The 24,460-nt window shown below is 43.6% G+C and overlaps 2 protein-coding genes across 4 annotated transcripts in view; one reads left to right on the top strand and one right to left on the bottom strand.

Annotated features, from left to right (window-relative positions):
• Positions 1-6,918, bottom strand: part of MAPDA (N6-Methyl-AMP deaminase) — a 29,958-nt gene extending 23,040 nt beyond the window's left edge. For 2 of the 3 annotated variants that reach the window (XM_070358817.1, XM_070358816.1), the window contains exons 1-2: positions 6,717-6,918; positions 6,330-6,487 (exon numbers count right to left, since the gene is read on the bottom strand). The gene's annotated coding sequence lies outside the window, so the exon portion shown is untranslated. Of the gene's footprint in view, positions 1-6,329; positions 6,488-6,658 lie in introns of all 3 variants that reach the window. The other variant, XM_005892595.3, reaches the window with a different exon arrangement.
• On the top strand, positions 6,663-9,476 carry LCMT2 (leucine carboxyl methyltransferase 2). Its single transcript, XM_005892617.3, has one exon. It carries the CDS (start codon positions 6,753-6,755, stop codon positions 8,808-8,810), a length of 2,058 nt encoding a protein of 685 aa, XP_005892679.2. The 5' UTR covers positions 6,663-6,752; the 3' UTR covers positions 8,811-9,476.
• The last annotated feature ends 14,984 nt before the right edge of the window (positions 9,477-24,460 follow it).

Here is a 24,460-nt window from a genome sequence, read left to right as displayed (position 1 = left end):
TCTACAAAACTATGTCTAAAACTAGAAATTTATAAGACCTACTTTGGGTTCAAAAGTTCACATTTTTGAACTGTTTAAAATATATAAAGTAAGAATAGAGGCAATGGAATCAGATGGACCCAGGTTAATCCTTGTACCAGTTCTGCCCTTTAGTAGGTGTGTGGCCCTGAGTCACTTTTAACTCCAGGCTTCAGTTTCCTTAACTGTAAAAACGGGATTAAAAAATGGAATAAAAATTCGATAAAAATGCAGAGTAGATGAATCTAGAGCCTGTTATACAGAGTGAAGTAAGTCAGAAAGAGAAGAACAAACATCATGTACTAATGCACATATACAGAATCCAGAAACACAGTACTGATGAGCCTATTTACATCGAAGCAATGGAGACACAGATGTAGAGAAAGAATTTGTGGACACAGCTGGGGAAAGGAGAGGCTAGGAGAAATTGAGAAAGTAGCACTGCCATATATACACTTCAGTTCAGTTGCTCTGTCGTGTCCGACTCTTGGAGACCCCATGGAGCACAGCACGCCAGGCCTCCCTGTCCATCACCAACTCCCAGAGTGTACTCAAATTCATCTCCATTGAGTCAGTGATGCCATCCAACCACCTCATCCTCTGTTGTCCCCTTCTCCTCCTGCCTTCAATCTTTCCCAGCATCAGGGTCTTTTCAAATGAGTCAGCTCTTCATATTAGGTGGCCAAAGATTTGGAGTTTCAGCTTCAACATCAGTCCTTCCAATGAACACTCAGGATATATACACTCTCATGTGTGAAATAGCCAGCAGGAAGCTGCTCCATAACACAGGGAGCCCAGCCTGGCGCTCTGACGACCTCAAGGGGCAGGATGGTGTGGGGGGAGGGAGGCTCAAGAGGAGAGCAGATATATATACAATTATGACAGATTCACAGTGATGTAAGTCTGAGACCGCCACAACACCGTAAAGCAATTATCCTTCAAAAAAAAAAAAAAAAAGCAGAGTAGCTGTGGGGATTAATAAAGTAACTTAAATTTACCTCCTCTATCCTGATACTACCTCCCCAGCACCTGATAGGGGATATGGTGAGTGCGTGCATGCTCAGTCATGTCTGACTCTTTACGACCCCATGTTGTGTAGCCCGCCAGGCTCCTCTGTCCATGGGATTTTTTAGGCAGGAACACTGAAGAAGGTTGTCATTTCCTCCTCGAGGGGATCTTCCCGATCCAGGGATCAAACCTGTGTCTCCTGCATCTCTGGCATTGGCAGGCGGATTATTTACCAGTACATCACCTGGGAAGTTCCAGGGATAGAGTAGGATCATTAAATAGTTTAAAAATCCCACTAGGGGATTATTAAAAACAGAAAGGGAATTTTAAGGGAGTTTGGGAGACTGTTGTAAGCTAAAGACCACTCAAGAAAAGAATCCAGTAACCTGGTAATTGTCTACTTTACCTTGAAGGAAGACTAGGGGCATCCAAGTGCCAGACACACTCAAGCCAGAGACCCTGATAGTTAAAAACACAAGACCATAGATATGGGGTCTGAATCTTGTTATACAAAGTCAGGGAATTAATAGTCCTTGAAGAGCAGCATTTCTGCACATAGCCAAGACGGAAATATAGGTGAAAGGAGAAACAAACTAGGTGAGAGGAGACATTACACCGAAACCTGAGATGCATTACCATGTTTTAGTATATGTTACCATCCTTTTGGTAAAACACATATGATTTAAATAGCACCATGGCAGGCCTGGTTAGACCACAGAGAACCAAAGGAGAAACAAACGATGTAAGTCTTGACATCTACCCATGAATGAGGAAGAAGGTGGTCCTGGGGCAGAGCCTTTTCATCTGCCCATTTGCATTTCTCACAAGAGTCCTCTGCTAATACACTCATTCTTTGCCTGCCACTCTGCCTCTCACTGAAATCTTTCTGCAATGAGACAAAAGGACCTGAGCATCAGTAAATCCTAACACCAGGTAAGTGCAGTTTCAATTAAAAGATAGTGGGTTCGAGTCTTTCCTAAGTCAGGGGACCGTGGGTTTAAGTCCCAGCCCATGGGTTTGAATTCCAATTTGAGTTTTGGCTGGGTCCCACCCAAGAAGCAGTGCAGTTTCACACATAGCAGAGTGCCCAGCACATTGTAGATGATAAATAAATCCTAATTTCCCTTTACCTCTGAAGGTCGATTATAAATTAAGACAAAATTTTGTGATTTTTAAAAGTAGCCACCTTGACCCTTTGGATTCTGATATTAATGATGATGTTGATAAGAACAGTAGTTTCCATTCAGAGCTTACCATTTAGGTAGCAAGTGCTTTTAATGATATTATTTTTAATTCTTGCAGGAACTTGGCAAAATACATATTTTTACCACATTAAAAATCAATCAGTTAACACTGAGAAGGGTTAAATAAGCTACCAAGGTATTAAAATGGGCAATTAAGAAAATGGTTTATACAGGACTTGATGATTCCCTGGTGGCTCAGACAATAAAGAATCTGTCTGAAACCTAGGAGACCCATGTTTGATCCCTGAGTCAGGAAGATCCCCTGGAGGAAGAAATGACTACCCACTCAAAGATTCTTGCCTTGAGAATTCCATGGACAGAGGAGCCTGGTGGGTTACAGTCCATGGCTCCTCCAGAGTTGGACACGACTGAGTGACTCACATACACACACACAGGACTTGACAGCCATAGAAATCCACAGTCATTAAGCGTTTACACTTCTACAGACATAAAAATATACTCAACACCACGAATTATTAGAGAAATGCAAATCAAAACTACAATGACATATCACCTCGCACCAGTCAGAATGGTCATAATCTAAAAAACCTACAAACAACAAATAGGGAGAGGGTGTGAAGAAAAGAGAACCCTTTTGCACTGCTGATCAGAATGTAAATTGATACAGCCCCTGTGGAAAACAGTATGTTCCTTGAAAAATCAAAAACAGAACTACCATATGATCCAGCAACTCCACTACTGGGCATATACCCTGAGAAAATGACGTAGTAGACTTTCCTGGTGGCCCAGTGGTTCAGAATCCATTTGTACTAATATTTTATCAAATTAGAGCAGAGCCAGAATCAGATCTTCTGTTTTCCCAGAGAATATTTTTCCTCCCCACCCTCTGTCCCTGCCCCACAAAGGGAACTCAGAATAATAAAAACACTTGCTACTATTTATTAAGCACTCAGTATGAGCCAGGTGTTCTGCTAACTGTCCTAGTTGGCAGCTGTACTTAATTCTCATAAAATCTATGAGATATTACTGTCCCATTTTACAGAAAAATATACAGATTTTTAAAAAATAACCTGAGGGGGGAAAAAATAACCAGAGGGAATTCTCTGGTGGTTCAGTAGCTAGGACTCTGTGCTTTCACTGCGAGCGGATGGGTTCAATCCCTGGTCAGGGAACTAAGATTCCAGGAGATACCTGGGTTCAATCACACACACACACAGGGAACTAAGATTGGACCAGGAGACCAGGAGATACCTGCGGTGCAGCTGAAACACACACACACACACACACACACACACACACACACACACACACACACCTGCAGTTGAAACACACACACACACACACACACACACCAGAAAACAACTGTAAGGTACCCAATTCACAAATTTTGCTCCATTCTCTTTCTTCTTGAATCACTTTTCTTGATATGTTCTTTACCAAAAATATAGTATTTCTAATATATCATGTACATTTGATTAACTTGTCAAAAATTTATTTCTACAGTGCTATACATTTTGTCCAAAGTCCAACATTCCTCTTTTTTTCTCTCTCAATCAACCCTGAGATACTTCACTTAATCCACTCATTTTAGAAATGAACATCTCAAAGCCCAGCAAACTCAGGGGAGTCCTTCTCCCATGTTCTTCAGGGGCAATTTTAAACTCCTCAAGAGCTCCGCTAGACCCAGCTGCCTCACACTCAACTTTACAACTCAGTCACTAGCTTTACAGAGACAACAAAAGCCTTTAGGCATGAATTTCCTGTATTTCTCTCTGCCCTCCCTCACACTTAATCTTATCTGTATCTGTACCCCTCTTCCTTCATGAGTCAGAGAGAGAGGATTCAGTCTCCTGTTCCCAAGACTAATCTATGTAATATTCCATTCCTTCTTATCTATTCCAAGTCATTACTCCACTAGTTAATCTTCTCACTTTTCTGCAAGTCACCCTCTCTCCACTTGCTAATTTCTCCTATCCCCCATTCTTCTTTACTGACCTGTCTCTTCTTTCCTTCTGAGCTACACTCCTTGAACTGCCTCCATTTACTTATCTCCCATTCACCAAAACATGGATTCTGCCCTTACTGTTTCACAGAAATTGCTCTCCCAAAAGTCATTAAGTCTCACACACTAGTAAAGCAATGCTCAAAATTCTCCAAGCCAGACTTCAACAATACGTGAACCGTGAACTTCCAGATGTTCAAGCTGGATATAGAAAAGGCACAGGAACCAGAGATCAAATTGCCAACATCTACTGGATCACTGAAAAAGTAAGAGAGTTCCAAAAAAACATCTATTTCTGCTTTATTGACTACGCCAAAGCCTTTGACTGTGTGGATCACAATAAACTGTGGAAAATTCTGAAAGAGATGGGAATACCAGACCACCTGACCTGCCTCTTGAGAAACCTATAGGCAGGTCAGGAAGCAATAGTTAGAACTGGACATGGAACAACAGACTGGTTCCAAATAGGAAAAGGAGTATGTCAAGTATGTATATGGTCACCATGCTTATTTAACTTATATGCACAGTACATCATGAGAAACGCTGGGCTGGATGAAGCCAAGCTGGAATCAAGATTGCTGGGAGAAATATCAATAACCTCAAATATGCAGATGACACCACCCTTATGGCAGAAAGTGAAGAAGAACTAAAGAGTCTCTTGATGGAAAGAGGAGAGCGAAAAAGTTGGCTTAAAGCTTAACATTCAGAAAACTAAGATCATGGAATCTGGTCCCATCACTTAATGGCAAATAGATGGGGAAACAGCGGAAACAGTGACAGACTTTTTCTGGGGGGCTCCAAAACCACTGCAGATGGTGACTGCAGCCATGAAGTTAAAAGACACTTGCTCCTTGGGAGAAAAGTTATGACCAATCTAGACATCATATTAAAAAGCAGAGACATTACTCTGCCAACAAAGTTCTGTCTAGTCAAGGCTATGGTTTTTCCAGTAGTCATGTATGGATGTGAGAGTTGGACTATAAAGAAAGCTGAGCACTAAAGAATTGATGTTTTTGAACTATGGTGTTAGAAAAGACTCTTGAGAGTCCCTTGGACTGCAAGGAGAGCCAACCAGTCCATCCTAAAGGAAATCCGTCCTGAATATTCATTGGAAGGACTGATGTTGAAGCTGAAACTCCAATACTTTGGCCACTTGATGCGAAGGGCTGACTCATTTGAAAAGACCCTGATGCTGGGAAAGATTGAAAGTGCGAGAAGGGGAGGAGAAGGGGACAGAGGATGAGATGGTTGGATGCCATCACTGACTCAAAGGACATGAGTCTGAGTAAACTCTGGGAGTTGGTGATTGACAGGGAGGCCTGGCATGCTGCAGTCCACGGGTCGCAGAGTCGGACACTGAGCGACTGAACTGAACTGAAAGTCACTAAGAGCTTTTAAACACCAAATCTAAACACCAGTTCCAGTATCCGAATCAGCTGGACTCCAAAACTCATGTCTTTCACCATTATGCTATACTGCTTCAAGGTAACCATACTTAAGAGTCATCCTGATTTCCTTCTCCATCTAGGCTCCCACAGTCACCAAATACCAATTAATAAGTTACAAATCCCCCAAGTATCTTTGCAAGTGATTACCTACTGGTGATGACTCTGAAACACTTAAAGTAGAAACTTGATGATTATTTTAAACTGCCAAGACTCAGAAAGAATAATCACCTCTCTTTTGTGATTCCCTCTTCCGCAGACATATTCAATTCTATCCAAGAAGACAGAACTTTGAACGCGGAGGGGAGTATCATTTTACAGCTGAGAAACAGAGGCTGAGTGGTTTACTTACTGTAAGCTCAGCACAGAGCCTGGGATACAAGGGAATCAACAGTATACATTTGTGGGGAAACACTGAGTGAATCACAACTTCTGTAAAGGTTTCTTTATTTTGTACCTGGCCTCACTGACTTGTTTTCAGACTTAAATGGGATCTCTTCGTAACTATTCGTAGTTAGCATCCAAGGAAAGATCGTTCCTTCTCCTTGCCCCCTAAAATTAGTGGTCCTAACTCTGCTTTGTCCCTACCAGACACTCAATGCAGGCGCTGCGGTCCAAGAAGTTCTGGGTTGTCAGTCCCCACAGACTCACCTCTGAAAGATTTTTGTCAACAGCTGAGTCAGCTTATGAAAACTTAAGATAAATTTTCGTTTCAGCCAGGAAGGCTTGTAGAAAAGTGACAATCCGCGCTTCCCCGACACAGTCCACGTGTCCACAAAAACCCGCAGCCGTCAGTCTTCCCGCGAAACCTCGATCATAGAAAATCAAAGAAATGTCAATCACAGCCGACTGTCAGCGCCAGCTGCAGCCTACTCAATCCTGATTGGCGAGGCGCGCCGTTTCCGGAAGTGACGCCCGCCTATCCGAGGAAGAGATGTAACGGAGCGTTGTTTCCCCACCCCCCTCGCCCCGCCCAGTACCGAGTCCGCGAGCTGTACTCCCGGCTACTGGATACTACGGGACCAAAGAGCAGCTCACCACCCCGACGGACCGCCGCTCCTGATTCCCCTGACCATGGGCTCGCGCAACCGCGAACGTCGGGCTGAGGCAGTGCAGAGCACCAACGACAGTAGCGCGCTCAGCAAGAGCTCCCTGGCCGCGCGCGGGTATGTGCACGACGCCTTCGCTGCCTTGCTGGTTCCGGGGACGGCCCGCCGCGCGCCGCTTATCCACCGCGGCTACTACGTCCGCGCACGCGCCGTGCGGCACTGCGTGCGCGCCTTCATAGAGCAGACGTGCGCGGCCCCCGGCACTCCTCGCGCGCAGATTCTGTCGCTGGGCGCCGGCTCAGACTCACTGTATTTTCGTCTCAAAACTGCGGGCCACCTGGCCGGGGCTGCTGTCTGGGAGGTGGATTTTCCGGACGTGGCCGAGCGTAAAGCTCAGAGGATTCGAGATACGCCGGATCTGTGCGCGTTAACCGGGCCTTTCCAGAGTGGAGACCACGGGTCCACGCTGTGCTTTGAGAGCTCGGACTACCGCATCCTGGGCCTGGACCTGCGGCAGCTGCAGCGGCTGGACCAGGCCCTTGCCGCCGCGGGTCTTGACGCTGCCTTCCCGACCCTGCTCCTGGCTGAGGCCGTGCTCACCTACCTCGAGCCGGATGATGCCGCGGCCCTCATCGCCTGGGCCGCCCAGCGGTTTTCTAATGCCATTTTCGTCGTCTACGAGCAGATGAGGCCGCAGGACGCCTTTGGCGAGTTTATGCAGCAACATTTTCGGCACCTGAATTCTCCCCTTCATGGCCTGGACCGCTTTCCCGACGCGGAGGCCCAGCAGCAGCGCTTCCTTCAGGCTGGCTGGACTGCCTGTCGCGCCATGGACCTGAATGAATTCTATCGCTGCTTTCTCCCCGCAGAAGAACGCCGACGCATGGAAAATCTTGAACCTTTTGACGAGTTTGAAGAGTGGCATCTGAAGTGTGCCCACTATTTCATTCTAGCCGCTTCTCGGGGAGACAGCCTCTCCCAGACTCTGGTGTTTCCACCCTCAGAGACGTTTCCTCGGATAGATCCTGCTTCCCCTTCAGGAGTCTTCCCTGCCAGTGTAGTCACTGGGGACACCCAGGGCTTGGGCCTTAAGAGATACGGCCACGCCTCTGTCCTTTTGAGCCCAGGCGTTATTCTCAGTGCAGGAGGATTTGGAGAGCAGGAGGGGCGACATTGCCGAGTGAGCAAGTTTCACATGCTCTTAAGATACAGTGACTTTGAATGGAAAGGCAACCAGATAGGCAGTTGGGGAACTGGAGCTCAGTGGGATGGACGCCTTTATCACACCATGACAAGACTTTCAGATACTCAGGTTCTGGTTCTAGGAGGGAGACTGTCCCCAGTAACTCCAGCCTTGGGGATACTCCAACTTTGTTGTGAGAATGAGGATAATAGCACTGAGGACCCAATTGTAACAGTCACGAAGTTCGGTCCAGAAGAAGATTCCACCTTGTCACGTTGGCGCCATTCAACAACAGAAGTGTCCTGTGAGAATCAGAAATATTTGTTTGTGTATGGGGGCCGAAGTGTGGCAGAACCTGTACTAAGTGACTGGCATTTCCTCCATGTGGGGACAATGACTTGGGTTAGGATCCCAGTGGAGGGAGAAGGACCTGAAGGTCGCCATTCCCACAGTGCCTGCAGCTGGCAAGGGGGAGCCCTCATTGCTGGAGGTCTGGGTGTTTCTGAGGAGCCACTGAGCTCTGTATTCTTTCTGAAACCAATCACTAGTGGATTTCTCTGGGAATCTATAGCCATCCAGCCTCCCATTACCCCAAGGTACTCCCACACAGCTCATGTAATCAATGCGAAGCTTTTGTTGGTTGGAGGCGTCTGGATTCATTCCTCTGCAGTTCCTGGAGTGACTGTTATTGATTTGTCTACAGGATTGAGCTTTGAGTATCAGATTGACACAACATGTGTGCCATGGCCATTAATGTTACACAATCATACCAGCATCCTCTTTCCTGAAGAGCAACAGCTCCTGCTCCTTGGAGGTGGTGGGAACTGCTTTTCTTTTGGCACCTACTTCAACCCCCATACAGTGACATTAGACCTTTCTCCTTTAAGTGCTAGACAGTAAAGACTGGACTTGCTATATATTCAGGACCCACTAGAGTGGACAATAAAGCTTTCCAGAATAGGATTTGACTCTGGCTTTGGACAGTACCACTCCCCTTCTCACTCCTTTTTTTGTTTCTGGTTCTTTCTTAGCACTGCTATTCAGTGCAGAAAGTGGAAAAAACAATTTTTTTTAAACACACCAAAATTCCAAGAGATGGTACAAAAATAGAGTGGTCATATAGTCCTAGAGTAGGATTTGGGGGCCTTTGGGTCCCCGTATCTAATTTCCTGGTGTTCTGCCTACTTTCTAATCTGAGTTTACCCATTTATTGAGTTACAATGACCTTTCACCTAAGTAAAGTGAAAAATTTCCCACTCCCAGGCTTTGTGATTTTAGATGGGACCTTGGAAAAAGTTTCACACAGATCCTTGCTAAGAACACAAGGTTGAATATAGGTGAAGGGACATGGTTTTGACCTCATTCTTCATGTACAAAACCTGAAATGAACCCAGTTGCAGTTTCATTAAAGCACTGTACCACTTATCTCAGCAGACAGCTCAGATAGCTTTAATAAAACATTTATATGACTTTATTGACACACATGATTTTGTTCAATTTTTTTTGCCACTAGTTCCATACTTATTTACATTTATAAATGCTAATAAAACGGTTTGATTTCTCAGTTTGTACATGATATGAAAATGTTTTGCTCCATTTCTACGCTCCATGCTTCACTATGTTCTGTGCCCCAGGAGGTCAACCTTTATGAACTGCATCAGTGAGTTTTCTTGTTCTCTGGTTCCTGGAGAGTTCCATCAGTCAGAAGTACCAGAGAAGGATGGTTCAACAGGAAGAGTGAGTTAGTATTCCCAGTGTTTCCCCTACCAGGCTGTAAGTTGGCAGCAGCTGCATTCTTCAGTCAAAAGCCACAGCCATAAGTTGACTCGGCATCCCTCCAAAGAATTCAGCATCTTCGTTGCATTAACCACATCTTAAGTGTCCAATAGCCACATGTGACTAATTGTTATAGAATTAGACAGTGCAGATGTAGAACATTTCCATCACTGCAGAAAGATCTGGACTCCACTGAGGTACTTCACCATTTTGACTTGGTTTACCTAACCATGCTCATCCCTTTTTAATTAGTATCTTCATTAAACTCTCCTCAATTACCTCCTTTAAATGAACCATTTTCCCCGGTGAGCCTTCTGAGAGCCATAGAACATCTTAGGTATTCATTCTTAAAACTTGAGCCTTAGTTTGTCATCAAAATTGTGTATACCTTGTGAATTCATGTCTCAAAAATACCACTTCGGTATTTCTTGTTTGTCTTCAATCTTTGAAATCTTAATAATTTAACTTGAGATTCTACAAGTACTATCAATGTTAACATCTTGATGGACTTAGTATGACCTACAATCCTTTTCCCCTAAATATTTCTATTAACAACTTCATCTATAAAGTAATCTATGAAAACCAACTAGCAAACACAAGCCTAGTGCACAGAGAGGGCATTGTTGGCTCTGTTACATGAAGGCTCTCAGGAGAAGACAAGCTGAAGAAAGTGTTGTCTTCTAACTTCAGCTTCCCTGAGACTGCAAGAGCCCTTTCTGGGGAAGTTGTTAGTCCTGAGAAACAAAGGGCTTGCCATGGCTAGGCATCTGACAAGGCTGTCCGTGGACTGGGTACTAGTATTAATACTAGTAGGCAGTATTGTGTATTAATACTAGTTGGCAGGACTGTGACCAGAAAGGGAAAAGCCGCTGTGTAGTTACTGTTTCTAAGTTCACCACAAGCCACACTCCAGCTTTCAGAAGCAGGTCAAAGCAGAACATTGATGAAATGTGTATTCTCAGCAATGTAGCAGTTAGTACCAGAATTTGAAGCTAGAAATAACACCAAAGTCCCAGAAATGCCTTCCATTATGCTATCTTTTAGATGGTACCATCAGCCATCATTATTATCATCACTTTTGGGCAATACAGAGCTCTGGGGGAGCGGGGAGTGTTGGAGTGGGGGGATGTCAGGAAAACATGGATGTGTGCCAGACCAAAATTACTAGTGATGCCTAGTCTCTCAAGTGCTGCCCAGTATGGCGCATTATGAGTAATTGGGCTTGTTCTCCCCAGAGAAATTATCCACATTTTCTGTGTGATTATCAGATTAAACATGCCCTCCACCTCTGACCCTATACATGCATCATACTCAGTTAAGGACTTACTCATTTCTTAAGCTCTAGTCATTAGAACACTTAAGAGTTTTGTCAGTAACATTAATTCTGTGCCTTTGGAGCAGCACTCAGTAGTGCTGGATCCTAGTTTCATAAGAGTAATCTGCAGTAGTTAGAGATGTGGGTCAGATTAAGAACTGAAGTTGTGGACTGTACTTTTTGCTTCTCCATTTCACCTTTGAATGTTTAAAATTCTGGTATGGAGACACTGGGTAATTATGAGAGTTAGTAAAAGCCCTTTTCCTCATTTAATGATTGCTTCTTTTTAGACCAGAAAACTAGTTAAAGGAGGAAGGGAATTTCTTATTTTGCATCTCTGCTCTGTCAGGGTCTCAAAAACACTGTACATACTAGTGAGGATATGAAAATGACGTTAAGAACAACTCTTGTAGGATATGTTCCTCAAAGGCCAGGACTGTCACTTCCTTATGTGTTTTCTAGATTTTGCCATGGAATGTCCATTTTTCATCGTTCTGCATATTTAAACCTCCTTATTGATATTAGGAAGTTGACATGTAAGAGACGTGTTCCAATGCCCAGGCCCTGCATGTCCTTCTCTTTCAGTGATCTCAGACCTTGAAGTCCTGCTTTATTCCATATTCACGTTGTGATCCTAAACTCACCCTCAAACAACTCACACCTACTCTAGGACCCATGCTACTAGATATCTTCTGGAAAATACTCCTGTATGTGAGCCCCAAATGTAATCAATCACTGTCTTCCTGTGAGAGATGAGCCTGTGCTCTTTGGACAGTCTGGTGATTAAGAGAAGAACTAGTTACAGGCAAGTTCTTAATCCCAGGGGCCATCCAATGATGTCCAGTGTGACATTAAAACTAAGTAAGCTTTTTGACTTCAGTGATGAAGAAAGGTCTATAAAGTAGCATTAGGCTGGCAAGTTCAGTTCAGTTGCTCAGCTTTTGCTCTTTGCGACCCCATGGACTGCAGCATGCCAGGCCTCCCTGTCCATCAGCAACTCCCGGAGTTTATTCAAACTCATGTCCATTGAGTCGGTGATGCCATCCAACCATCTCATCCTCTGTCGTCCCCTTCTCCTCCTGCCTTCAATCTTTCCCAGCATCAGGGTCTTTTCCAATGAGTCAGTTCTTCACATCAGGTGGCCAAAGTATTGGAGTTTCGATGAATATTCAGGACTAATTTCCTTTAGGATGGAATGGTTGGATCTCTTTGCAGTCCAAGAGACTCTCAAGAGTCTTCTCCAACACCACAGTTCAAAAGCATCAACTCTTTGGTGCTCAGCTTTCTTTATAGTCCAACTCTCACATCCATACATGATTACTGGAAAAACCATAGCTTTGACTAGACAGACCTTTGTTGGTAAAGTAATGTCTCTGCTTTTTAATATACTGTCTAGGCTGTTCATAGCTTTTCTTCCAAGGAGCAGGCGTCTTTTAATTTCATGGCTGCAGTCACCGATTTTGGAGGTCATTTATGACCTTGCTAATCATATTTGGATTTGATGTTTAAAGAGAGAAAAAGAATATATAGAGCAGAAATTATGAAAATTATAATCAGCTTTAGGGTAGGTTGAGATTTCCTTGGATGTCAATAATTATGTACACAAAGAAGTTCTATCATTCCATGGTTTAGTTATAAGACTACTCACCTATCTTTCTTGGACAATGATCTTAAGCGCCTGGTCCCAAAGTGGGAATTCTTTGACTAAGAGAAGGAATTATGTCTAGTTCACTTCTCTATCTCCAACATAGTAGATACTCAATAAATACTTGTTGGTCCAATCTGACACTCATATTTGAATAAATTTTATAAATTTATTGAATATTACCATTGTGCCTACTGTGTACAAGCAGATGTCAGAATTCCTTTAATCACCATGTGTTGTTGGAAGGCATTCAAGTTTTCAACACCCCTTATTTAAAATTCATCTGACTTGACCTGGGTAATGGTAGTAGACTTCCTTGTGTTACTCCTAGATTTGCAGAATACTCTTGAAACTTCTCCTTGACTGAGTTTCCAGCTAATCTTCATCCTTTTTGCTCAACAATGGACGATGGTAATCTTATTCATTGGAAATGAAATGAGCTCACTTTGCCAAAAGGCTAATCTGAGGGAGTAGGAATGTGCAATTAAATATGCTTGGGAGAACATAAACACAGGATCTTCCTAGGATGTGCTGATGCTTCACTGGGCATGACTTGGTGTGGAACTCTCTAAGTAAGTTTAATAGAGGGAGAGGAAAGACCTTGCCCTAATATTTATGTGAAAAGTCATTTGTCACCTAATTGGAAGACTAAGATGGAGAAATAAATTGTAATAATAATGAATTTTAGGATATTACGCTACATACAGCTTTTCTCATTCCCTAGTCTTTGTCCACATTTTTAGGATTTTCTAATGAAAAGAGCTTCAATCTCTGATTCACATTTAAACTTGCTATCCCAGAAAAGTCCCTTTGACTGCAAGGAGATCAAACCAGTCAATTGTAAAGGAAATCAGTCCTGAATATTCATCAGAAGGACTGATGCTGAAGCTGAAATTCCAATACTTTGGCCACCTGTTGCGAAGATCTGACTCATTTGAAAAGACCCTGATGCTGGGAAAGATTGAAGGCAGGAGGAGAAGGGGATGACAGAGGATGAGATGGTTGGATGGCATCACTGACTCGACAGACATGAGTTTGAGTAAGCTCCGGGAGTTGGTGATGGACAGGGAAGCCCGGCATGCTGCAGTCCACGGGGTCGCAAAGAGTCAGACACAACTGAGCGACTGAACTAAACTGAACTGAATCTCAGGAAAAGTTAGCAAAACTGATATCTCTTATTCCTGGATACATCAGCAACCTAGGGAGGAAAAAAACTTTGCTATCACTTTCCCCATTGTCTTGCTTTTTTCTGATTTTCATTTTTTTCTATTAATATTTATTATACATATAATGCAATTCTTCATTAGCTGCTTTTTCATACAGTTAGAATCTGACACTGTGTATCTCACAAACTGCACCCTCTGCCATACCTTCTCTGTTTATTGACATCCCAGTTATAAAGAAGGTATACCTGGGTCCCAAAGACAGAATACTGTTACATGCTTTCATTCTTTTACTTACACTGTTCTTACTGTTCAGACTCTTAGTACTGCCTCTTTTCCCTTACTCTCAACCTCACTATCCCAACTTTGTTCATACAACTCCTACGTGACTCAAGGCTTATCTTTGGAAAGCGTTCCCTGGTTCTAATCCCCCCACCCTTTCAGGCTGGAATGTGTTACCTTTCTATATTGCCATAGCACCATGTAACTACCATCTATATTGTGTTTTTCTAATGTTAATATAGATTAAATTACTTATCTATATATTTTTGGCTGCTCTTGGCCTTAGTTGCTGCACACAGGCTTTCTCTAGTTGTGAGGAGCAGGGGCTGCTCTCTAGTTGCAGTGCACAGGTTTCTCCCTGTGGAGGCTTCTCTCATTGCAGAACACGGACTCCAGGCATTTGGGCTTGAGTAGTTGCGGTGCACTGGCTTAGTTGCTCGGCAGCATGTGGAATCCTCCTGGAGAAAGGATTGAACCTGTGTCCCCTGCATGGGCAGGCGGATTCTCTACCACTGGACTACCAGGGAAGTCACGTATTTTGTTATAATTTGTTTTCTCATCTGTCTTCTCACTAGGTATTACCCCTACCCTGGCTCCTTAAGGGTAGGAACAGTATCTTATTCACCATTGTATTCCTAGCACCTGGCACACTATCAGCGCTGGAATTGGACAGGATCTCTCATCGTCAGGGTTTAATGTTTTGGAGCCAGAACTTTCTCGTATTTTTTTTTTTTTTTGCTGCACTAGTCCTTCGTCGTGGTGCACAGGCTTCTCTTCCTGTAGAGCACAGGCTCCAGAGCTTGGGCTTAGTTGCCTTGCAGTATATGGGATCTTAGTTGCCTGACCAGGGATCAAACCTCTGTCTGCCTCCTACACTGGAAGGCGAACTCTTAACCACTGGACCACCAGCGAAGTCCACGCTTATACCTTAGCACTAGTGAAAATTAATACAATGACACCCTAAATGCAAGCCTGTCATGGAAGCCTGTTCTTTTGGTCATACATGCAAAGAGAATCAGCCAGAACCGTTAGAACATAGCTGTGATTATAAATATATGCTTTTGGGAACCCCTCTCTTAGACCTGCTGCTTCCCCCATCTTCCACACAGACATCCAGTGGGTAGTGACAGAGATACGTAACCACAGACAGTGATTTTTTTTCTTATTTTGGTAATTATTTTCTCTTATTTTGGTAGAAGACAATCATATTAGCTGCATCTTAACTATGAAGATTTACCCGTAGTGACTTGAACCTGAAACTCATCCTCTATCCCAGTTTCCTTTGATTTTTTCATTTTGGGTAAGCCTTGCCTGTGGCCACTTTTGTTTGAGGTGATGACCTAGACTCACACCAGTTTCAATTCAACTAGAACACACAGCATCCAAGTCTCTATATCTTGTTACGTGTTAGCCAACAGGTCATTTAAAAAACGCTTATTGTTAATGATAAAAAAAAACAACAACCTTATTTACAAAACAGAATCACAGACAGAGAAAACAAACTTATGGTTACCAAATGGGAGAGTGGAGGAGGGATAAATTAGAAGTTTGGGATTAGCAGATACACACTGCTGCTGCTGCTAAGTCACTTCAGTTGTGTCTGACTCTTTGTGACCCTATGGACTGTAGCCCACCAGGCTCCTCTGTCAGTAGGATTCTCCAGGCAAGGATACTGGAGTGGGTTGCCATTTCCTTCTTCAGATACACACTACTATACATAAAATAGATAACTGAATCACTTTGCTATACATAAAGTGAAACTAACACAACATTGTAAACCAACTATACTCGAAAATAAAAATTAAATTAAAAAATTAAATAAACAACAAGGTCCTATTGTATATAGCACAGGGAACTATATTCAATATCCTGTAATAAACCACAATGGAAAAGAATATGAAAAAATAATATGCATATATATGTCTAACAATCACTTTGCTGTACACCAGAAACTAACACAACACTGTAAATCAACTATACTTCCATTTTTTAAAAGGTTATAGATAAAAAAAATACCCTTATTGTTGCTATTTATTGTACATCTGCTCATTATGGAAATACTTTAAAAAGCAAGATCTGCTACATTTATTTTCTAGGACTTTCTAAACATGCTGGAGTCACATTGCATGCTTTTCCGTAAGTTCTGAATAAAATTTTTCATAACCACAAAGAAAGCTAACTTCAGGGGCATAGAATCAAGTGATGGGTAGGTCTTGTGCATGACTCTTGTTCAGCTGGTGTCTGCATGACAGTTCCTCAGATGATGAATGTCTTCTTTGATGACTGAGAGCCTTCTCCTGCTATATTTGGTAAGAATCACTTCAGGTCCCTTAGGTTACTAAGATTGTGAAACTAAGATGTATGGTATTATTCATGTTGCTTTTTACAAGATGTGAAATACGGTCTATAAAATCAGCTCTCAGGAGACCTGAGGAAAAGAATGTGCAGGTGAAGAACCAAAGTACTCATACGCAAGGCAGAAGAGAGAAAAAATATAAACCCAAGGAGCACAGCAGATCTGCATTCATTGGCAGCTTGAATTAATGTCCTCTCATCTTGAAGAACTAACCAGGAAAACAGAGGGAAATCTGGAAGCAGGATAAAATAAGACACCAGTATCAGATGACCAATATATCTACTACTGTGGGCAAGAACCCCTTGAAAGAAATGGAGTAGCCCTCATAGTCAACAAAAGAGTCCAAAATGCAGTACTTGGTGGCAATTTCAAAAATGACAGAATGGTCTCTGTTCTTTTCCAAGGCAAACCATTCAACATCACAGTGATCGAAGTCTATTCCCCAACTTCTAATGCTGAAGAAGCTGAAGTTGAATGGTTCTATGAAGACCTACAAGACCTTCTAGAACTAACACCAAAATAAGGATGTCCTTTTCACCACAGGGGACTGGAATGCAAAAGTAGGAAGGCAAGAGATACCCGGAGTAATGGGCAAGTTTGGCCTTGGAGTACAAAATGAACGTGGGCAAAGTCTAACGGAGTTTTGCCAAGAGAATGCACTGGTCATAGCAAACACTGTCTTCCAGCAACACAGCAGATGACTCTGCACATGGACGTCACCAGACGTCAGTACTGAAATCAGATAGATTATATTCTTTGTAGCCGAAGACGGAGAAGCTCTATACAGTAGCAAAAACAAGACCTGGAGCTGACTGTGGCTCAGATAACCAGTTCCTTATTGCAAAATTCAACTTAAACTGAAGAAAGTAGGGAAAACCACTAGGCCTTTCAGTTATGACCTAAATCAAAGCCCTTATGATTATACAGTGGAGTGATGAATAGACTCAAGGGACTAGATCTGGTAGACAGAGTGCCTGAAGAACTACGGACAGAGGTTCATGACATTGTATAGGAGGTGATGACGAAAGCCATCCCCAAGAAACAGAAATGCAAGAAGCAAAGTGGTTGTCTGAGAAGGCCTTACAAATATCTGAGAAAAGAAGAGAAGTGAAAGGCAAAGGAAAGAGAAAGATATACCCAACTGAATGCAGACTTCCAGAGAATAGCAAGGAGTAATAGGAAAGCCTTCCTAAGTGAACAATACAAAGAAATAGAGGAAAACAATGGAATGGGAAAGACTAGAGATCTATTCAAGAAAATTGGAGTTACTAAGGGAACATTTCATACAAAGATAGGCACAATAAATGACAAAAATGACTAGGACCTAAAAGAAGCAGAAGAAATTAAGAAAAGGTGCCGAGAATACACAGAAGAACTGTACGAAAAAGCTCTTAATGACCCACGATGATGTCAACCATGTTAGCCACATGGTTAAACACAATGACGTGGTCACTCACTTAGAGCCAGACGTCCTCGAGTGTGAAGTCAAGTGGGCCTTAGGAAGCTTACTAAAAACAAAGTTAATGGAGATGATGGAATTCAATTTGAACTATTTCAAATCTTAAAAAATGATGTGGTTAAAGTGCTGCACTCATTATGCCAGCGAATTTGGAAAACTCAGCAGTGGCCACAGGACTGGAAAAGGTCAGTTTTCATTCCAATCTCAAAGAAAAGCAATGCCAAAGAATGTTCAAATTACAAATGCACTCATTTCACATGCCAGCAAGATATTGCTCAAAATCCTTCAAGCTAGGCTTCACCAGTACGTGAACCAAGAACTTCCAGATGTACAAACTGGATTGAGAAAAGGCAGAGGAACCAGAGAACAAATTGCCAACATCCGCTGGATTATAGAAAAAGCAAGAGAATTCCCAAAAAACATCTTCTTCTGCTTCATTGACTATGACTATGCTAAAGCCGTTGACTGTGTGGATCACAACAAACTGTGGAACATTCTTAAAGATATGGGAATACCAGATGACCTTACCTGTCTCCCGAGAAACCTGTATTCAGGACAAGAAGCAATAGTTAGAACTGGACATGGAACAATAGACTGGTTTAAAATTGGGGAAGGAGTATGTCAAGGCTGTATATTGTCACTCTGCTTATATATGCAGAGTACATTGTGCAAAGTGCTGGGCTGGATGACTCACAAGCTGGGATCAAGATGGCTGGGAGAAATATCAACAACCTCAGATATGTAGATGATACCACTTCAATGGCAGAAAGTGAAGAGGAACTAAAGAACCTCTTGATAAAGAGGAGAGTGGAAAAGCTGGGTTAAAACTCAACATTCATTAAATGAAGATCATGGCATCCAGTCCTATCACTTCATGGCAAATAGATGGGAAAAAGTGAAAACAGTGACCGATTTTATTTTCCTGGGCTCCAAAATCACCGTGGATGGTGACTGCAGCCACGAAAGTAAAAGATGGTTTCTTCTTGGAGGAAAAGCTGTGACAAACCCAGACAGTGTAATAAAAAGCAGAGACATCACTTTGCCAACAAAGGTCCGTCTAGTTAAAGTCATAGTTTTTCTGGTAGTAATGAATGGATGTGAGAGTTGGACCATAAAGAAAGCTGAGTATTGAAGAATTGATGCTTTCAAACTGTGGTGCTGGAGAAGACTCTTGAGAGTCTCTTGGACAGCTAGATCAAACCAGTCAATCCTAAAGGATCTCAACCCTGAAATTCATTGGAAGGACTGATGCTGAAGCTCCAATACTTTGGCCACCTGATGTGAAGAGCTGACTCACTGGAAAAGACCCTGATGCTGGGAAAAATTGAGGGCAAGATAGAATGGGGTGACAGAGGATGGATGGTTGGATGGTATCACTGACTCAGTGGACGTGAGTTTGAGCAAACTCAGGGAGATAATGATGGACAGAGAAGCCTGGCATGCTGCAGGTCATGGGGTCGCAAAGATTCAGACATGACTAGTGACTGTGCTGAGTCACTTTAGTCGTGTCTGACTCTTTGTGACCCTATGGACTGTAGCCCAGCAGGTTTCTCTGTCTGTGGGATTCTCCAGGCAAGAATACTGGAGTGGGTTGCCATTTCCTCCTCCAGGGGGTCTTCCTGACCCAGGGATTGAACCCACATCTCCTGTGTCTCCTGCATTGACAGGTTCTTTACCACTAGCGCTACCTGGGAAGCCAGGTGACTTAGTGAGTGAAAACAGTGTGTAACCCAGGCCAAAAATGACAGAGCTTAAAATAGAGCATTTACAATAAAAATAGATGGGAAGGAACACATCCTAGGCTATTTGTAACAATAAACTCAGTAGCAGAAATGAATCAAGTACTTACAATGTCCTGGCCCTATGCTGAAAATTACTTATCACAGCAACTCTATGAGGAGTTAATGTTTATGTTTCCTATTTTAAAGATGGGGAAATTGAGGTACAGAGAGGCTAAGGCACAGCTATAGGTGGTAACACATTAAAGCAGGAGTGTCAGAATCTTACTTATTTATTGGCGGCTTCTGGACTTAGTTGTAGCATGTGGGATCCTGCGTTGCGGCACAGGGGCCCTGTAATTTGTGGCACACAGGCTCTCTAATTGAGGTGCAGGGGCTCAGTTGCCCCACGGCATGTGGGATCTTAATTCACTGACCAAGGATCAAACACATGTCCCCTGCATTGGACAGCAGATTCTTAACCACTGGACCACCAGGGGAAGTCCCAAGCCCAGGATGTAATTTGTTCATGGACACAGGCTAATGGTAGAGATGGATTCAAACACAAGTTTGAGAATCCTGCAGTAATCCAGTCTCTGGATAGTTCCAAGGCGTGGACTGAATCCCATACCACTGAACTAATCTGCCTGGTAAGAATGACCACCACCACAAAATGCCTTTGATGCTTTCCAGATCCAAACTGGAATAATTGCTCTGGCACTGGACTGAAGTGCCTCTGACAATGTGCTGCTGGTTAGACAGGCCGTACAGGCAGCATCAACCCTGCCCCTGAAATGCCAAAACTCCCTTCTGGGCATTGTCAGCCCAGCAACCTGAAACCCATTTTTGCTGACTTTGAGATTTAAACCTTACATAACCCTTCACGGTCTCTACTCCTTTAATAGGCCCATGATTTCATGCCCCAGTGAAGTCAAACAACCGAGACATCGGTTTCTGTTGCAGCAGCCGAAGACAAGCCATCAAGGGGGAGCCAAAGTCCTTTTGTCCAGAACAAACAAGCGTGACACTATGATGGAAATGTGTGGTATTTCCTGGGGCTGATGGACGCGGGCAACCGCCCCAAGTGCCCAATCTGTATGTCATAACTTGATGAAAACCAACTGGGATGGCCAAGTTTTTGGACAAGTGCTGGGGAGTGAGTTAGCCTGGAAGTCAATTTTCTCTCATCCAGAAATTTTGGTTCTGTTCCATCAGGTACCTTAGAAACCAGACTCATTTTAGCTCCTCATTTCGTATCTATTACCTTATTCGCTACATAGGTCAAAAGTTAAGAGTGGGGGACTTCCTTGGCTGTCCAGTGGCTGGAACTCTGTGCTTCCAATGCAAGGGGCATGGGTTCAGCCTTTGTTGGGGAACTAAGGTCCCGTATGTTGTGCAACACAGCCAAAAAAAAAAAAAAAAAAACTAGTTAAAAAAAATTTGAAGGACTTCCCTGGTGGTCCAGTAGTTAAGAACCCACCTGCCAACACAGAGGACGTGGGTTTGATCCCTGGTCAGGGAAGATCCCACATGCCACAGAGCAACGAAGCCCATATGCTGCAACTACTGAGCCCAGGTGCTCTTGAGCTGTGCTCTGGACCAAAGGACAACATGCCTGTGTGGCTAGTCGTGTCGGACTCTTTGCGACCCTTTGGACTGTGGCCTGCCAGGCTCTTCTGTCCATGCGGTTTTCCAAGCAAGAATACTGGAGCGGGTTGCCGTTTCCTTCTCCAGGGGCTCTTCCCAACCCAGGGATCAAACGTGCGTCTCCTATGTCTCCTGCATTGCAGGCAGATTCTTTACCCACTGAGCCATTGTTATTGCTGCTGCTGCTAAGTTGCTCCAGTTGTGTCCGATTCTGTGCGACCCCATAGACGGCAGCCCACCAGGCTCCGCCATCCCTGGGATTCTCCAGGCAAGAACACTGGAGTGGGTGAGCCATTAGGAAGCCCCTGGATGAAGAGAAGTCACTGCAATGAGAAGACCACGCACCAGAAGGAAGAGTAGCTCCTGCTCACCACAGCTAGAGAAAGCCAACACACACGACGAAGACCCAGCACAGCCAATCAATCAATCAATAGGACAAATTTCATATGTATAATATTTTTTAAAAAAGTTAAGAGAGGAAACTAACTTGCAGATCCTGGGATAACTACCCATACAGAAAAAAATGATGTCTGTCCTGGTACCAGACCTTTCTGGGAGGCATCTTCCTTACCCCTTCTTGCGATCACAGATAAGTACCATTTTCAGGCAGGGGTCTGTGGGAAGTTCTCTGGCTTTAGGCTGAGTAGGAACAGCTGCTGTTTTGAACCTCGGGACTCTAATTCACGGTTACACCCAGCACCTCCCCTGCCCCAGCCCTGAGGGGTTGCCGAAGTCACCAGACACTCCAGACACCTTGTTTCATTCCTGAACACTGTCCAGATGCTCTCCTTCAGGAGAGTTAACAAGGGGATGGGGCTCCCCATTGCCCTCCCTCTAATGAACATCCCGAGTTTCTGCCTTCACAGGAGTTCCATTTTATTGATTTATTTATAGTTATTTATGGGGTCATAAATGGTGGTCAGGGAAAAGATGGAGGATCAACAGATTGAGACCATGATATCTATAAAAGCAGTAAAACTTTTGCCTAACCCCAAGCCAACGCCTCTCAAGAGATGAAGCCATCTCTTATTTAGGGCTCTTGGTGAAAGTGTTGAAACAATGGCTTTAGCCATGCAGCAGTGCTTAAATTCTGACCTGGCCTCTTGCCCAGGTGCAAGGTTTCATCAGCCAAGATTAGAGAATGGCCACACCTTACCCTAATGATTTTTGCCCAAAGTCTGTCCCAACCAATGAAGATTTCAAACCAGAATAATCATTAACATCACCACAGACTTACACAGAATGATTGTAACCTGAGTTTCTGGCAAAGTACTAAATAAACCTTCCATCTTCAAGCCTGGTGGCCCTTTCTCTGGTTTTAAAAGTTGTTCAAGCAGTTGCTCGAGTTTATTGCACATGGGAGCTGAACCTCACCAGGACAACAGTCAGGGGACTGTCAGGCACAGATGGAGTCCTGGACCTGAGACAGGAGTTTAGGAGCTATGAAACCATGGAGGCAAACCAGGGGAGGGTCTCCTATCCCTCTGTCAAGAGATCAGAGGGGGCTTCTGCCTATGGCCAAAACCTAGTCACACAAACTGGGTGTGAGATGTACTCAGTCAGCAACCAGAGGAGATAGCAGAGTGCTGTACTCCTGCAAAGAAATAGCACACACCCTTTTAGTAGAAGTAGAAAAGGCAAGACCCTTCATGGGCAAATAACATGGGATGTAGAAAGAGAAGACATTTCAGAGCCTGGATTCCCCACTGGGTGACCTGAGGGAAGTCACATAATCTCTCTGGGACACAGTTTTCTCATCTGTAAAACAGATTTGATGATAGTATCCACCTTACAAAGTGCTTACGAGGATCAAATAAAACAAGTGTGTTGCATGGAGTGTGGCAAGTAGGGCACATTCAAACACTTAGACCTGGGTGAGTGAGGTTCTCAGAGAGCCCTGCTCTTTGGAGTGCCTTCCTCAAAGCATTTGAAATGCCTCTCCAGTGAAGACTGACGTACTGTCCAGCCTAGACCTGGTCCCACAGGTCCCAGAATGATCTGGGACTAATGTGAACTTCAGGATGCAGAACGTGAGATGGAAGCTAGTGTTTGAATGCGCACCCTCAGTTTGGAATACTACAGATCCAGACTCACAGAAGCAGGAAACAGACGTGCAAGAGACAGAAACAGGAAAGAGGTTTGGTGGACTCTTCTCACTTCCTGATCTTCACTTGAGATTCAGGGTGTGGTCGTCCCATCTCCTTTCTTTAAAATGATGATTGGCGGCTGTCTGTCCACAGCCTAAATTCACCTCCCACCACAACTTCCTGCCCCACTCAATTTCTTCCACAGGAACATTTCTTCCACGGCATCAGGATGTCTGTAATTCAGCCCTCTAATTTTTCACTATCCATCAGCTTCCACCTGCCCTCACCTGTCTCCAAATCTAGTTTAGAATCTATGGTTCATAATTTTAGTCCCTCTCTCAAGGCAGTTCTAGATTCTTATTCCTCAGGACTTTTATTTTATACTTTTTATTTTACAATTCATCTGATAAAACTCCAGCCCCTGGTAAAAACAACACCCAGGTTTCTCCATGGCCATATCCGGAGATGATCCCCACCAGAGAAGAAAAGCGCAAGGCAGAGCAGATCAGTGTGGCAGAGATTCCCAACTCCGTGCTCTAAAATGTAAGAGAACTGATAACTAGTTGGAAACACTGCTGCCAGGCATAAAGTAGTGTATTTCCCAGGTGTCCTTGTACACAGGTGTGGCCAAGTGTCTATGTTACAGAAAACAAGGGAAAATGTTGTGCTACTGCAGCAGTAAAGTGTAAGAGAGCTGACTGAGTGGACGCGCCACCCCGTACCATCCAGTGTGGCCCCCGATGACATCTTGAACCATGAGGTAACTTTGAGGATGGAAGCCAAGAGCCAAGATGCTGAAGCAAAAAGCAGTCATTCTGATCCCTGATGAAGTCATATACCAGCCCTCGTCTTACCTCCATAATCTCTCTGTGTGAAAGAAGTCAACTTTGATTTTTTTTAAAGACATCATTATTTTGGTGTGTTTTTCTTGTTATATACAGCTGAAGTCAAGCTTAATTAATATAACCACCAACCGCAGAAGGGCTTGAAATACTGCCTAACAAGCCTATCATTTTTTTCCTAGTCCATTTATTTTTGAAATCTCTGTGTCTGTATCGAACTATCCCTACTCTTCTCCAGTATGTGACTTTCCACTTCCCAC

The sequence above is a fragment of the Bos mutus genome, chromosome 21 (assembly GCF_027580195.1).
Source record: "Bos mutus isolate GX-2022 chromosome 21, NWIPB_WYAK_1.1, whole genome shotgun sequence".
NCBI classification, from domain to species: Eukaryota; Metazoa; Chordata; class Mammalia; order Artiodactyla; family Bovidae; genus Bos; species Bos mutus.
Note: the sequence above shows the minus strand (reverse complement) of the source record. Positions and strands in the feature narration are given on the sequence as shown.

What these genes read in the sequence shown, in the direction of transcription:
- LCMT2 (XM_005892617.3), top strand. Translation starts at nt 6,753, where the DNA reads ATGGGCTCGCGCAACCGCGAACGTCGGGCTGAGGCAGTGCAGAGCACC.